General features: G+C 42.5%; 1 protein-coding gene across 2 annotated transcripts in view; it reads right to left on the reverse strand.

Annotated features, from left to right (window-relative positions):
• Positions 1-15359, reverse strand: part of ARID5B (AT-rich interaction domain 5B) — a 175025-nt gene extending 159666 nt beyond the window's left edge. The window contains exons 1-2 of one of the 2 annotated variants that reach the window (XM_046651239.1): positions 15339-15359; positions 14650-14904 (exon numbers count right to left, since the gene is read on the reverse strand). In XM_046651239.1, the coding sequence (XP_046507195.1) occupies positions 14650-14904; positions 15339-15359 (276 nt within the window). Of the gene's footprint in view, positions 1-1975; positions 2046-14649; positions 14905-15338 lie in introns of those variants that run through there. The other variant, XM_046651242.1, reaches the window with a different exon arrangement.
• Positions 15360-16310: the final 951 nt, after the last annotated feature.

Here is a 16310-nt window from a genome sequence, read left to right on the forward strand (position 1 = left end):
CCTACAGCAGTGTTTTCATCTGCATTCTAGTAATCTGATATACACTGTGGGATTAACCCAAAGCAAAAGGATTTAATGGCTCAGCAGGCAGTCTCTATTTTGAAGATCCTTCTTCTAAGATCCCCAGCCATTTTGGCTGGGACCCTCTCCCTTTACATCATTTTGCTAATGCTTTCTGCTTTTTTAAAAGAACCTGGCAGTACCCATCTTAAGGGAGTTGGCTTGTAACACACTCCCCACCACCAGCACCAAAAGAAGAGGAAAAGGAGGAGGAGATGAGAAGAGGGTGAAACAAATTTTCAAAATAGGGGTGTTTTGAAGAATAGGAAATAGGAGAGGCTTGTAAAAAATGGTGGGAAAGTGAGGGTATTTAAAATAAATTCAATGTTGTGCACATTCAGCAGATCAACACCAGGTTTCTTGGAGGTTGCATCATGAAGGCGGGGGAGGGGCTGGGAAGGACCAGGTTTGAACTTTCTTTGGCATACTGAGATGGAACATCTGGAATGCAGGTTTTGTCTCTTGACTCCATCATTCTCCCATCTCATTTTATTTTGTTGTGGCTGATGGAAGAGATACCCCTAAAGGTCCTTTAAGACCTAAATGGAACAGAACAGAATAGTTTTGAGGGTGTCCCCTTCACAGTGACTGGAAACCTCAAATAGGGATCAAAACTTCTGAAATTAAACATCAGAAACATCTCTTGGGACAGATGGAGAACCAGGAAGCTTAACTCTATTTATAATGGATAGTTTTCTTAGTTATTGTTTCTCAAACAATAGTTAGTTGTCTAATGACTCAAACAATAAATTACTTATTAAGAGGCTATTAACAGTTTAGCACCATGACAGGCTTAACAGGGACAATAAAGTTAGGATTTGGTTCCTGACCAGGAAGGGCAGGGCAGATGACTAGTATATGCTAAAAGCCTGGGATAAGACAGGGCATGGTTTGGTGCTCTACGCCCACACAACTTGCATTTGATATTCACAGTGCAGCAAGATTAACCCATTTCACAGATAAAGAAACTTGACACCCCAGAGATTAAGTTGACCAAGGTAATATGCAGCCACTAACTGGCAGAGTAAATAGTCACATTTGGTTCACTAAGCTTCAAGACTAAGAGTTTATATTCTAACTAGAAAGAGAAAACACACATGTGAAATTATTAATCAGCACTGCCTTCAGATTCAAGTCCAGTCTTCTAAAACTGACCTGCTAGACTCCCTGAGGTCTGGCCTCAGCTTACCTTAATTTCCTCTAGACCCTGCTCTCTTGCCAAATGCAGACTTTATCTGCATTGCATTATGCAGATAATTGTATTATCTGTATTGGTCCATATGTCCTTCCTTCCTATTTGCCTACAGCTTTTCTTCTGCCTAGATTTCCCCCTCTCTTACCCTCATTATTCAAAATGAAAGCCCTGGTAACTTTCAAGGGCCTGCTCACAAGCTCCCCTTCTCGAGGAGCCGCATGGCTACAGGCCACCTTCCCACTCACGCACTTCTTTCTTTCCACATCTCGATCCCTGTACCTTCCCTGAGGCGGACCTGTGCCCCCAGGACAGAGCCCGGCTCTCCCCCACTGCTTTCTTTGCTGCCCCTTTAGGACCAACAGATTCCTTTTGCTTTATTTATAGAAAATTAGCCAAATATGAAAAAGTTTCAAAAATCGTAATACTCCAAAGCTTTGTTCTAGAAATTGCAAGGTGGCAGCCTCTAGACCGAAGGCATGTTTTGTTTAGCCACACACAGTTTTTGAAAAAGTGGATTGACCTGCCAACTAAAATCACACAAAAATCTGGATTTCTGGCATGTCTCTGGAAAAATGGAAAGTTCTGGCAATATGGGACAACATTCCTGCCCGGCAATGATGAGCAGGACCTGAGAAGCAACATTAGAACGAGTCACGTGCCGCCCAGTTCCCCCAAACATTATATTGTCTCGCACACCTGGCTGACTTCACTTCTTCTTACCTGCCTGGCCCCGTGGGTGTTTACACGTGTGCCTCTGCTCATAGCTCCCTGCTCCCCTAGAGTCAGTGGAAGACATCTCAGAGGAGGCGGCTTTTGAACAGGACCTTGAAAGATGGATACAACTGTTGTGCAGTTTTATTTCACAGAGGAAAATCTCAGCAATTTGATACCCCTTTTCTGACACCAACCCTGTTTCCTCTTCTTGTCAACACGACAGCACAATGTTTCTGCCATCTGTGTTTTGGAATTAAGATGGTTCGAGTTCCCATTCAGTCTCTGTCATTTGCCTGATGCATGACTTTCGAAACCTGGACCAGTTACCTAACCTCTCAGATTACCTTTCTGCAAAATGGAGATGACACTAGAACCTACCTCATAGTGTTATTGTTCTGAGGAGCAAATAAAAGGTCACTTATAAAGCTGTCAGCATTTAGTTTTATTATTACCTTTATGAATATCATTTTAGACCAGCGGTCAGGCAAACATTTTCTGTAAAGGGCCAGAGAGTAAATATGTTAGGCTCTGTGCGTCATACAGTCTCTGTCGCAACTACTCAACTCTGCCACTACAGTGTGCAAGCTGCCAGAGACAATTTGTAAACAACTGGGCATGGCTGTGTGCCAATAAAACTTTATTTACAAAACAGGCAGCAGGCCAGATTTGGCCAACAGGCCTTAGTTTGCTGACCCTTATTTTCAACCTTCTCCAGAGCCAGACAATGTAAATCAGCTCTGAAGATGCTGTCTAGGTGTCTAGATATCAATGACATCTAGAACAATCGTGCCTCAAGTGAGCATCAGTGGCATCTCTAACCTGTTACTGGATTTGCCAAGATTAGAATCAGCCCAGAAATCATCCTGCAGGGAGACAGCTCCCATCACCTCCACATCTTGCCAAGAAACCTCTTCCCAGTCTTCACCCCAGAATCTCGTTACAGCTGAGCTTAAACATTATTTCCTCCCAAATGCCTCCACAGCCCTTCCAGGCAGGATCAGGCAGCCCTATCATAGGTCCCCGCATTTTCCCTTCTTCACAATGACCACACCAGAAAATCACCCACTTATTTGTGATAGTTTGATCAATCATGAGAGTGCTCCCGACTTGATGGTAAGCTCCAAGAAGACACGATCTGCCTGGTCTCCCACCTCTGTCTCTCCAGGGCCCGAGAGAAGGCAGTCTGGAGGGACTGAGGCCAAGTTCCCTCTCCCGTGAAATGATCGAGAGGCACTGTGTGCCTGCTGTGGGGATGTGCGATTTAAAGAGCCCTTTTAAACATTTTATTACACAAGTGCACAGTATTATTACTGAGTTATCTGTGTATCTGTCAACTGCCAATTTGACAGCAGGTTCCTAGAGAACAAGATAGAAGCCTTCAAGAACCATACGCAGAATAAGTAAATGAAAGACCAAAAGAAACACTCTTCATAAAGGCTCAATCAGACAATAGGTCAGTATACAATGAAAGTCTCAATGTTAGGAGCTCTCAATATATTCTAAAGTTATAGAGGGACATAAAGGTCATCAGTCCTGGCAGAATCCAGAAGAAACTGGGTTTCAATCTTGGCTCTGAGTCTTAGCTATATATGACCTTGGGCAAGTTAATTAATCTCTTTGGTCTCATTTGCTTCATTAATAAAGTATGAAAATGTCATAATACTACAACCGTAGAGAATTTCTTGAAGAATTAAATGAATATTTAATTTATATATTAATATATATGCAATGCTTGACACATAATGACTACTCAATAAACAGAAAATGTGACTTCATTGAAAACACTGTGTGAAACTTCTGCAGATGGTTTTGAAGAAGAGACAGTTGGGACATTTTCTCTGGATTATGAATACATAGAGAAGAGAAGGGAAAACACTCTAGAAGGAGGAAGCGTGAATGTGGTTCTGAGACTAAAATTTATGGAGATACTTTTCCTTTATTTTGAATGATCAATTAAGTTGCTTCTTCTTACTACAGGAGAGTAAGCTCACTCTGTGAGAACAGAAACCTTTATCTGTGTATTAGTCATATTCACTATTATATGCTCAGTGCAGAGAACTGACACACAGTAGGCACACACTCAACATTTCTGAATGAATGAAACCATCTATGAATATGAGATGGTGGCAAAAATGCCAATTCCACTTATTACCAAGAGCAATATCTCGACAAAGCTTTTCTTAAGTCAATAGAAATATCCCCATTAGAGGGCCCTCTCGGCTTCAGGAAAGAATATGGAAATGAAGGCAATGAAGGTGACATCCAGTCGGGGACCCTGAATGTCAAGCCTGGTTTCTATGTAATCACTGCCCTTTGGCAAGTATCTTGTCATTAGACTAAAGTCCATACTCTGCATTAGTGATTTTATAAAAGTGATGTCCCATAGAGGCACCATCTACTGGTATAAGACAGGGGACTGGAATGACCCACCCTAAACACAACTATGGAAAACACTTGCCTACTTTCTCAGAGTATAACCTCAAGAGAGCAGCCCTTCCCCAAAGCAGCAGACCACTGTGCCTGAGGACGCTGGGTTCTAGTTCCACTTCTGTCATTCACAGGTTCTAGATTTTTCTGGGCTTTAGTCTCTGCATCTATAAATAAAGGGGGCTGGATGCATTCTCTTCAATCTGTGAGTCTATTAAAATGTCCATGCCAAATTAGACACCAGTCTTTTTCTTAGATAACCACGGCAAGTCCTGTTGGTCGTTTTTATCAACAATGCCAAGGAATCTCCAATCAATCACACCTTAAACCAAATGTGTCTGTGCCGATGGCAGAGCCAGAGGGACCAGCTGCAACTATGGATACGCCAACGTTCCAGCCAGGAGAAGGTCTCTGGGAACAGTATAAGCAACCTTCTCTGCATGTGACCCCTTCAGTGCATGTCAGTGGCCTTCGTTCCACAGTGGAAATTTCCAACCAGAACGTCCTTAAAGTTGGGTGGTCACAGAAGAAAAACAATTATACCCGGGCCTGTCGTTGAGGAACGTCTGAGGTCAAGATAATGAGTGAGAACATTCGTATTCTCTGGTATATCTCGCTAGTTTGATTTTTTTCCAGTAGTACTCTGAGCTGGCCTCAAACTAGATGATGGCAAGCAAAGCTTGGACCAAACGGAAAACAGTATTCTATCGAAATGATTTCCACCTCTGATGTTCCGTAGGGAGCTTGAGCCAGGCCTAGTGATAAGTAACTGAAGGGTAACTTGTCCTGTTTTCTCTTTAGCATGCAAGGCTTCCCTTGTAGGGGTAAAAAAACCACAAAACCCTATACATCCATACCCATATACAAACAATTTAATATGTAGGTATATATACATATTTTTAAAACACATTCTTCCATTAAGAAGAACACACAGAATTAGCAAGTTTAAATTATTCTCACTTAGGGCTTTGTCTCCAGTTATACTGTGTTCTTTTGTGCTGGTAAAACATGTGCTTTAATTAGCAAATATCTGTAAATAATTTACTTGCTTTTCAAATACAACAGAACAATGGAGTCAATTTTCACATACGTTTACCCAGCATGCACCCTGGGTCTTAAGGCAGACTTTCCCATTGTTCAATAACTATATCAAGCTGCCCAACTCTTGCTGCCTTCCTTGGTGGAGTGGAGGGTGGGGGGAGGGGGCTAGAAACCCAAGTTCCAGTAGCAACATCCCATTTTGCAAGACCCCAGAAGGCAAGCACATAGCATTGTCTGGCTTAAGCTAAAACAAATTCCTATGATCTCTAACCCTGGAGCCATCTGCAAGGAACGTGGAAGTGTGCCAAGGGTGAAGGGCACTGGAGTAATAGCTGCAGGATGCAGGCGCTCTGCTGTCTCCCTGCCCCTGGACAGTGCGAGCCCAAAAACATAAGGAGCGATGTATGAGGCCAATGAATCACAGAACCTCATCTAGGCTCTGCAGGGTTAAAACTGGGCGCCACGCATGCGGCGCAAAGAAAGATGTTAAATCAAATGAGAATGACTGCTCCAGGACTGGAGGCACTATTATTTTGAATAAGATTGAAAAGGCCAGAAAAAGCAATTCAAAAACATTTCAATTATGTATTTCCCAGAACTACATCTTTGAGCAACTAATGCAAATGTTACCACCACAATAAAACTTCTTCTCACATAAAAGCATATAAAACAGGTTGAACAGCATATACTTTATATATCATATGCATATTTTTGACTATTAATAAAAAATTCAAAATCTATGTATGCTTTACTCTCCTAAGCAATACAGTAATTATGATTAAGGGACAGGCAGCACAAAAAGAGCCAATTTATCTTACTCGTGCTCAGGAATACTATTGTGTAACTAAGCAACTAAAGACAAAATATGGTCTAATTAATTCACTCCTATGCTTATTTAAAAGACACAATTAGAACATTTTTATTTTCCAGCCTGCACAGTAGCTCAACATGCTTGAGGGTGTAGAAAGCAAAGCCTATTATTCTCAAAGACAAGAGTTTAATGTTTAGTGCCACTGATCAGGCCTGGAACTCAACCATGGAGAGGAGGGGGCATGTTTCACAGCCCAGGGATGCTCGGAGTCATGAGAAAGAAAAGGTAGGGGGGAAAGATGTTTATGGATCCACTATACTGACTAGCAACACGTGGCCTCTACCCTGTTTTTCTCACCGTGGCACAAGGACGGAGATGGGACTGTGAACTTGATGGTCATGTGTGCAAGGACACACGCCACTGTGCGTGTTTATACAGCCACAAAGATTCTACAGAAATTTCATGTGATTAAACCACCCGTCCTAGTCTGCATGATAAATGTCAAATATCCATCTTTAATGCAGCTAACAGTGCATCTGATTTTAAAAGCAGAATTAATTTACGCAAGTGTGTGCTGGAGATTGATGCCATTAGCATGATTCTAAAGCACCCTTTCAATAATCATCATCATCTGCATGTTTGAAATGTGTTGTTAATACAGACACTCACAGTCCAGGGTGTGAGCCATGTTCCCTGAAGGTTAAGACCCAGGTTCTAATCCCCAGCAAGCCAGTGAAGATCATGGTGTGGCTGAAGAAAGCTATCCTCGTGCAAGGGCGCAGGAGCAGATTTATCAAGGAATGCAGGAATCCATGACCACATTTCTGAGAGGCGAATGAATCCTTAAGCCAACAATCGATAAATTTGTTTTAAATTTCTTTAAAAGCCAAGCCAACGGGTAATCACTAGCTACAATATTATTCTGAGTAGAAGATGGCAAATATCCAGCTATCCTGGCTATAAAAAATGACAAGCAAATGCATTTGATTCGAGCAATTATATTCTGGATGTTGGTTAAAACTAGACTTTGATAAATGAGCCTGAATCATGTGTCGCTAGATGCCACTCTGAACAATCGTATGCTTTATTAATAATTAATAACGAAGTATTTACGTGTATGGGCTCGTGTACTTCATAAAAATAACATTTCCTTAGTATGTGCCTGACACTCAAAATGTGAAAAGAGGTTTTAATTGCTTACAATTTTGACTTGCTATCAAACATGTGGCCTAGTTAAGACCAACAGTCTGAAAAATATGCTGCTCGCGGGAAGTGCCGACCAATGCTCAGGTGAGGACTGACTCTTCGTCCCTGAAGTCTAGTCTTTTCACAGATTGCCTCCCCAAAGCCCGGACTTTTTATGGGCTGATGGCTGAAGATTGGAAAAGTACTCAATGCAATGGAGATGCTGGCTCCAGCCTGACCATTGAGTCCCAAATATTTACTAATTTCTTTGTTGAGTGCTCCTAGAACTTTTTCACATCCTCCAGTGCAAAACGACTACGGGTTTTAGAAGAGAAAGGAGTGTGGATGGGGGCTGGAGTTGGCCCACATGTGAATGACCAATCGTAGCTCCTTTCCCAGAAAGAAACTGGGCCATGCTTAAAGAAAGCGGACTGTGGGAAAGAAGGTATTTTAATTATGTGATTCAGTCAGCATAGTGGATTAGCGAATAGCACTGAATACTGTGGGGGACCCAGAGGTGGATAAAGCACAACCCTCTGCTCCTGAGAACAGCACTGTAGTGGGGAGGGGACAGGGGGAGTGACAGGCGAAAAGGAAAAGAACACAGCCAACCATCCCAGAAGGCACAATTTGCCAAGTACAAGGGAGGTTGAAACCAACCACTGGATGGTAAGCTTCCGGAGGGCAGGGATTCTTATCTGTCTTGTTCACTGCTGTAGCCCCAGGGTCTAGAACAGGCTGCAACACAAAGTAGGTGATCTACGGATCAGTGAACGAGACTTCACTTTCTAGTTTCCAGAAAGATCACAGAAGGCTACAAATAAATAGTAACCTTAGTTAACCTCTACTTTAACTAAAGAACATAGACAGAAAGAATCTGGCAGCAGCTCTGTGACTAGTGTCTGTCTATGGGGTAGACTATGAGCTCTTAGAAGGCTGGGGCCATTCTCCTTTATCTCTGTATCCCATTGTCCAGCACAGAATAGGTCTTCAGTCAACATCTGAGGAGTTGGATAAATTCCTTTTGCAAAAACAGGCAGTGAGCCTTCCTTTGAACACATTATTACATTTATTGTCAGCACAATTCACCAACGTGTTATACAGCATATTATATTGTTTATACATTTTTTAAAAACATGTATTGATCTCATCTCTCTACCAAGACTGATAAGCTTCTTGAGAAAAGGGGCCACATGATGAAGGGTTTCGTATCCATCTCTGTACCTAGCAGAGCGCTGAGCACGTGGTTAGCACTCAGCAAGTAATTTTTGATTAACTCAAGATAGGTGATACCAACTTGGTCTAGAGTTAGAATCCTAACCATACAAAATGTAACTTAGCATATATTCTACTGATTCTCAGATTTGAATATCCTAGACTCAGTGTTGAAAGAGTTTTGTATATGTAAATGTTTTGACATATTAATGTTAAATTACTTCTTATATTACTGGATCTTGCTCCAAATCCAAATAAGAAAGAGAAAACGGTACACAATCACATTCCTTATAAACCAGGGGCTTTAGCAAACTTTTCTATAAGGGGCCAAACAGTAAATATTTTCCACCATGCGGGCCATATGGTCATGGTCACAACTGTTCAACTCTGCTATGGAAGCCTGAGAGAGGCTATAAACAATATATAAACAAACAAGTCTGACTATGTTCCAATAAAACTTTACTTACAAAAACAGACAGAGGGCCAGATTTGGCCCTCAGGCCTTAGTTTGCTGAGACTTGTCACAGTCCAACAAATTCTCTCCATATAATTCATTAGTTCTCACCCAAGTTCTAAAGGGCCTGTCAGGCAGAGTTAAGATATTCTTTCTCTTAGCTTAAGTAATCATTACTAAAAGTAAAAAACTATAATAACAGCATCCATCATTTGCTGAGCTCTCAGGTATGGGTACTATGCTAGTTGCCAGGCTCTTTTCATTATGATGTCTTCTAATTCTCACAGCAAAGTAGAGATCATTAAATTCATTTTACAGATGAAGAAACTGAGGCTCAGGAAACTTAAAGAAATTGTCCAAGGCCAATGAAGTCACTGAAGAAGTCTCAGAAATTTCTGAAAAATAAGCTCATGAATACAAACCAGAGATGGAGTGGCTATCCACAGATAGAGCAAGGACAATCCTAGATTGCAGAATGTGTCTACCTAACCCCATGTGTGATATGATCAGGCAAATCTTTTAAAATAGCCTGTTGATCCAGTAATCAACATACTTCAATACTAAAATGCAAATCCTTAAGGAATCTTTTATTTTGGTGACACAGCTAAACTCAACAAACAGATGAAAGCCAGCCTAATTTGGGGGGAACTGAATTGCTCTATGTTCTAGCAAACTAACCTAGATGCTGCCCTCTCATAGAGAAAAGCTTTGTTTAGGAAGGTCTATAGTAGTGGTCCCAAACTTCAATGAGAACAATAACACTATATTAATGATAATAATAATGAGCCAACCACTATTGCAGAATCTACTATGTGCCAACCTCAGCTGTAAGCACTTTACATGTCTTAATTTATTTAATCCTTAAATAATCCTAGGAAGTAGATGCTATATTTCCATTTTATAGATGAGAAAACTGAGGCATGGAGAGTTTAAAACTTGCCCAAGATCACAAAGCTAGAGCAAGACTGTTTAAAACGTTTAAAACGCAGAATCCTGGGGCTGGCCCTGCCGCCAAGTGCTTAAAGTTCTGCACGCTCCACTTCAGCAGCCCAGGTTCATGGGTTTGGATCCCAGGCGCAGACCTACTCCATTCATTAGCCATGATGTGGAGGCATCCCACATACAAACTAGAGGAGGATTGGCATGGATGTTAGCTCAGGGTGAATCTTCCTCACCAAAAAATAAATAATAAACAAACAAAATGCAGAATCCTGGACCCCAATTCCAGAATTCTAATTGAGTTAATTTCAGTAGGGGCTCTGGAATATCCATTTTAAACAATTTTTAACCAGATAGTGAGGCTGGAGATAGTCAAACCACTTTTAGAAATCCTGGCTGCACGCTAGCATCTGTAGTGCCCAGATGTGCTTGATCTTGACTCCCTGACATCATTAGCTTACTCATCCACACTCAGTTGCACGTGACCAGCAAACCTTCTTGTAGAATCCAGCCCATGGCCAGTCAGGCTGAAATCCAAGCTTGCACATCCACCTATTTTAAGAGGGTATATTGGCAATAGCTTAAGTACTTGGCAATTTGGAAAAGAATGTAATCAGAAGTTACCCAGTAACAGAACCAATTACCCGCCTACTTCGCCATTTTCTTCCTCTGAAGAGCTACTGGCTGAATGTGGCAATTTGGGGTAATTACTGAAGACACTTAACTCCTTGCATATGGTCCTACTCTTCACTTTCATGGTAATTTAAGACAGTATCATGATTAGAGCCAGGAACCTCCATACAGACATAAAAGTTATTATGTTTATTATTTATAAATTAAGAATATCTAGAATAAGGGCCACCATGATCATAACTCTTTTCTATTTAGGAACTTTACAGCTTATAAAGTACTTTTGCCCATATAATGCCTCTTGATATCCACAACAATCCACAGTCAGCCTTATTATTCTTCCCATTTTGTTGCTGAAGAAACTGAGGCTCAGAGTGCTTATGATTCTTCAAGGTCAAACAAATAGTAAATGCCGAATCAAGATGTGACTCTTTCTGGAATGCTTTCCCTCAACACCAGCTGCCGGCACAGGAAGGATGCAAAGGCAGCAGTGTATATAAGCAAGCATGTCATTACCATAACTATTAAAACTAATAATAAATTCTTAATGATTACTAATACTGGCATTAAATGTAACTGTTATTGTTATATACCACTGGCTAGGGTTAGCTGAACTTTATAGAATCTGAATGGTTCTGCTACCTAAATATCTGGTGACTTTTGGCAAAGCTGATTGACTAGTCAACTGTGCAAGGAACTGGCCTCATTAGTACACACCTTAGAATATAATATGATATATTCAAGCTCTGGTTTAAAGGGTAGGTTTCAGCGGAAAAGTAAACCAACCCTAAAGAATAAGAAGGCCTAGGTTCTAGCCTGAGGACCTTTGACAAACCACACTGCCTCTCCAAGCCTCTGTCTCCATCCGTAAAACGGGCATATAAGTTCCTGCCTTATGCAGCCTCCTATAATTATTGCAAGGACCAATAAGAAAATGTTCCCTAAAAAAGCTCTCTGCAGATCATAGCAAACCACACAGGGACGCTATTTCTAATCTTGCCCAATGATAATTTTCCTGCTTTTAGAACTGACGTCTTTACATTTCTAGAAATCATAAAAAGACAGAATGGTTCTCTTAAACCAAAAAAGCACACCGAGGCCTGGCTGGCCTTTCAAAATGGATGCTGATGTCAGTCAATCAAGAAATTATTAACCTCTATTTGGTTACTTAAAATAAACTACTGGCTGATTAAATGTGCTGAATGCTTTCTCCAAGTAACAGCGCGCATCACCAAGAAACCTTTCTCCTTCAGTTACACATTGCAAATGGCAAATGCACCATTCAGAACTATTTAAAATCAATAACAAAAATCATTTCAGTGTATATAAACAAGTTAATGGAGTAAGCGAAAACAAAGCAAATTTCTTAATGAGAGGGCCCTGTTGCCCCCTCTAGGTGCCAGCAGTAAATGCTGGTTTCTGTAAGCTCTCCTCTGCTGCTCCTCTCCTGCTAATGAATGACTAACTTAGGCCAGGGGGGAAATGACATCACCAGGGTGGAAAACCGATCTGCATTGGGAAACTTTCTACCTGCTTTACATTTGTCATAATTATTTTGCACAATGCAGTCTGCATTTGCATAATTTTGAGGCGTGTCATTATCTCAATTGAAAATTGTTTTAATATGGCTGAATAATTCACAATGACATCAGCCAAAGTCCTAATGAAATATACAAGTATAATCATACAGCTAATTACCAGTCGTGTTAGCATTAAAAAACAAATCATGCATAATATTAGACGATGTATATGCAGCTGAGGATTATAAATAGAGCCATCTCCCTCCCCAAGCCCCCTAGAGTTTACTTTTAAATGGCAAGATTAATTTTCTCAGGTATGGCTCATGTAGAAGCGACGAAACGCACAGATCATTACAATGGTTCGTTTTCATTTCCCCATAACGAACCATTTTTTTCAAGCCGTGTATTTAAAAATATATCTATTCACTCTCAGCAGTTCTAACAGATGCAACCTTCGGCTAATATTGCTTTTATTCTTAAACCAGAATTCACTATTTAATTACACCAACAGCAATTAAAACTGGACCAAGTGGGGTCAACTCGGGGTCTTTAAAAAATATTCCAATTTCAATTAACAAAAAAAAGAGAGAGAGTGGCCACAAAATATCCCATAAAACACTGAATAATTTCCTTCTGGGTTTAGTCAGAAGTCTATTAGGCACCAGCTCTTTTCTGGATATTTAATCCTTCCCTTTTCCAGATCACAGGCCATGTTGAAGTAATAAATTTGAAAAGCAAATAATAAGAAATAGGGAGGAGGAGGGGGAGGAAGACAGCTGCGCAGGAAAGTTGGGTCGGGGGAGGGGCCGAGCTAGACCTTGGGAGAGGGAAGGAGCTCAACCTGTTGGTAGGTTGCAGGATTTTTCACAGTATTTCCAAACAACACCTTTGTAAAATTGCAGGCAGACGTCGGGAAATATGAACGTTTAAAACCCAAAGCTGGCGGGGGAGGGCGGAGGAGAAGAGGGGAGGCGTCAGGGGAGGAGGGTGGGGCTTATTTCCGAAGAGGCAGATTCGAGGGCGAACGTTTTGACGAACTCCAGTAATTAACCGGCAAAGACCACTGATGGGTAATTTGATCCCGGGGAGAGGGAGTGAACTGCGATGCCAAAAGTACAATCAACTCTGTAAGCCCAAGGAATTCTGGAAGGGCTGGCAGGCAGCACCAAGCTCCGGAATGAGTTAAACGGGGAACCATTCATTTAACAAAAAGATCCTTGCACCTACCTCGAAAGCTCGAGAGCCTGTCACAGAGCTAGCTGCCCTCAAAAGTCTCAGTTTGATTACCCTGCTCTCGCTTGGGCAACACAAAGCCTTGCCAGGCGGTCGTGCGCCCTCCCTCCCCGCCGCGCCGAGGGCACAGCCTCCCCAAAATAGTTCCCCCGGTAGGTACCACGGCGCTGAGGTCGTCAGCTGACGAGGGGAGCCCGCAGAACTGCGGTCACACGTGAAATGACAGAGCCGAAGGGAGGCGGCCGCCCTGGAGCCCGGTGACAGCGGGCTCACCTCGGGCGTCCTGCCGAGAGCGCGGCGAGCGCCCCCTCGGCCGCCCAGAAACGTGCCGGGGAGGCTGGGTGCCTCCCCACCCTCCCTGGGAGCGCGGTTTGGGCACGGAGGACGCCGGGCCCGCAGGGCCAGTGGGCGAATACACACCCCTCTGCCCTTCCCTCCCCGGTCCCCGTCCCACACATCCCCAAAGATCGCACTAGAAGACGTCCACTTTGCGTGGAGTAATTGAAAACTAGAACATCAAATGGCTTGTCCGAGGGGGAGGGGGTGGGGGAGAGAGATAGTTGTTAATGCTTAACGTGTTTGTGCCGGTTACACGACCGCTTTGAAATCCGCCCGGGCAGATCTGCAAGTTATTTGAATGTATTATTCCAGTACCTGTCATTTATCACTTTATTCAACACGTCTTTGCCAACTCAATAGCTTTTGATCTCACTCTGCCTCCATTTCGTAATTTCCGCCCTCTTAAACATATCAAATACTTACTTAAAAAAAAACGCGAACAATATCGAAACCCACCGAAAGAAATCCACCCAGCCCCGACCGAGCCAGACGCGAAGGTAAATTTTCAAACGGCAAAAAATATAAAAAGCATGTGATGTTCAAGCAGCAGTAGCAGGAGAGCGAACAATCTCTCTCTCCCTCTCTCTCTCTCTCTCTCTCTCACACACACACACACACAGAACCTTGAACAAAACCCTCCTCGAACAAGTTATTTGATCTTGACTAAAATCAGCAGTTGGATCCTCTTTGTAAAGCTGACAGCCAAACTCTGACAATGGCAAAATACTCGAGCCCCAGCTAGTGGCGCTACCCCTTTAAAAAAGGAGTCGATCCTGCTCGCCTGCAGAAGTGAATACAGTATTTTCAAGCTTGCCCTGTAATAAGCATTCCGGGGGGGGGGGGGGGAATAATAAAGAAAAAGGAGAGGGAGAGATAAGTTTACCACCTCGCCATGGTCGCTATTTCTGCCCTGGGGAGTGTCTTCTGGGAGGAAATAAAGTTTAGAGCTGGATAAAAGTTGCCGGCTGGTCCTCTCTTCCCACAACAGCTGGAGCTCCGCTATGCAAATCGGATCCTTTGGCGTACATCTTACAAAGAAAAAGTCGCCAAGGGACAAAATTCTTGGTTTGCCTTCAAGGTGGAATTGAAAAGCCTTGTAGAAAATGTAAGGTCCGTGCAAGCCACACGGTGAGCCGACCCACTGCAGGGGAAAAAAAGCACCAAATAAATAATGTAGCCATCAGAGCACAAACATCTATTCCCAGACACATTTACACACAGACATCCACACTCTTAATACAGAGGAGCCAACAGATATAAAGCTGGGTGGAAAAATAATAGAGCCCACAAATTTTCTGCCTCCCTTAAAAAAAAAAAAAAACCCCCGGGCCCCCCCCCCCCCCCACCGCCACCTCTCCCTACCTCTCCATCTGAGGCGGTAAAATTACATTATGTATGTATGATCAGTGCAGGGAATTTTTTAAACAATAAAAATGATTTGGGGGGATGCAGAGGGTAAAAGTTTGGTGAAAAGTTTGTGGGGGGTGTGGGTGGGTGTAGAGGTGTGGGTGAGCTGGGGGGCTGGCGGGAGCCGGGGGGGGGCCGGGATCGGAGGAGCGGAGGAGAGCGAAATACCTGGAGTGAGTTGGGCTCCATCTCGACGTTCTGAATTGATTGAACTCAACATTCTCTCCAAACTTGTTGGCTTGAATGGATTGCATCAGGTCCTGGCAGGGAAAAACATTCTCTGCCTTCAGCCGGCGTAATGTCTCAATATAAAACTGAGCTGTTGCCTCCCCTTCGGCACCAAAATGATTGAAAATATGTCCTAATATTTCTCTGACGACTCAATTTTCAGCTCCTGTCAAAACTGTGTAGGTTTCCTTCCAAATGTGGGTTGATCAAATTCATAATCGGGAGAAAGGCTCCATCAGATCTCGGCGGGAAGAGGCTGGATCAAGGCAAAAAACCTATAGGAAGGTTTGTAAAAATAAAATCCACCCTAAAACTGTGTAAAGATGAGATCGCCCTCTTCTCAGTCTCCCTTGTCTAGGGGTGTCGTCTGATGAGATTTTTGGAGGAGACCAGTGCTAGCGAGCTCCGCTGTGCATCTGACAGGACCTGCTTGTATATGTCTAATATAAAGAACATTTCCTGCAGAGATTCCGGGGCGCTGCTCCTCTTTCTAATGCTCCTTAGCAGATTTGCTGTTATTAGACATGTAGATTTGTTTGATAGTTAAATTACGCTTCCTCACTGCCATGTTTTCGAGAACTAATCTGTTAAATTATCTTTTGATGCCTATTTACATGGAAGGGAAAAGTGGGTTATCGATTATATAAACATATAAATATTAATGCATTTGTTCGCTTCGCAAAAAAAATACTCAGCAAAAAAAAAAAGAACAGAAAGACAAGTGAGCAGTGCACACACATCTCGGGATTTTGCAAACAATATTGAACGGACAGCGACTGCATTTAGGGACTGGAACAATAAACGATGCATGATAAATCAATAAATGCGAGCAGCGAGTCTGCTCGGAATATGAATTCAGGCTCCCGGTTCTGCGTGTGCATTCTTTAATTTTGAAGTATATACACTAGTACG

This window comes from Equus quagga, chromosome 2 (assembly GCF_021613505.1).
Source record: "Equus quagga isolate Etosha38 chromosome 2, UCLA_HA_Equagga_1.0, whole genome shotgun sequence".
In the NCBI taxonomy this organism is placed as follows: Eukaryota; Metazoa; Chordata; class Mammalia; order Perissodactyla; family Equidae; genus Equus; species Equus quagga.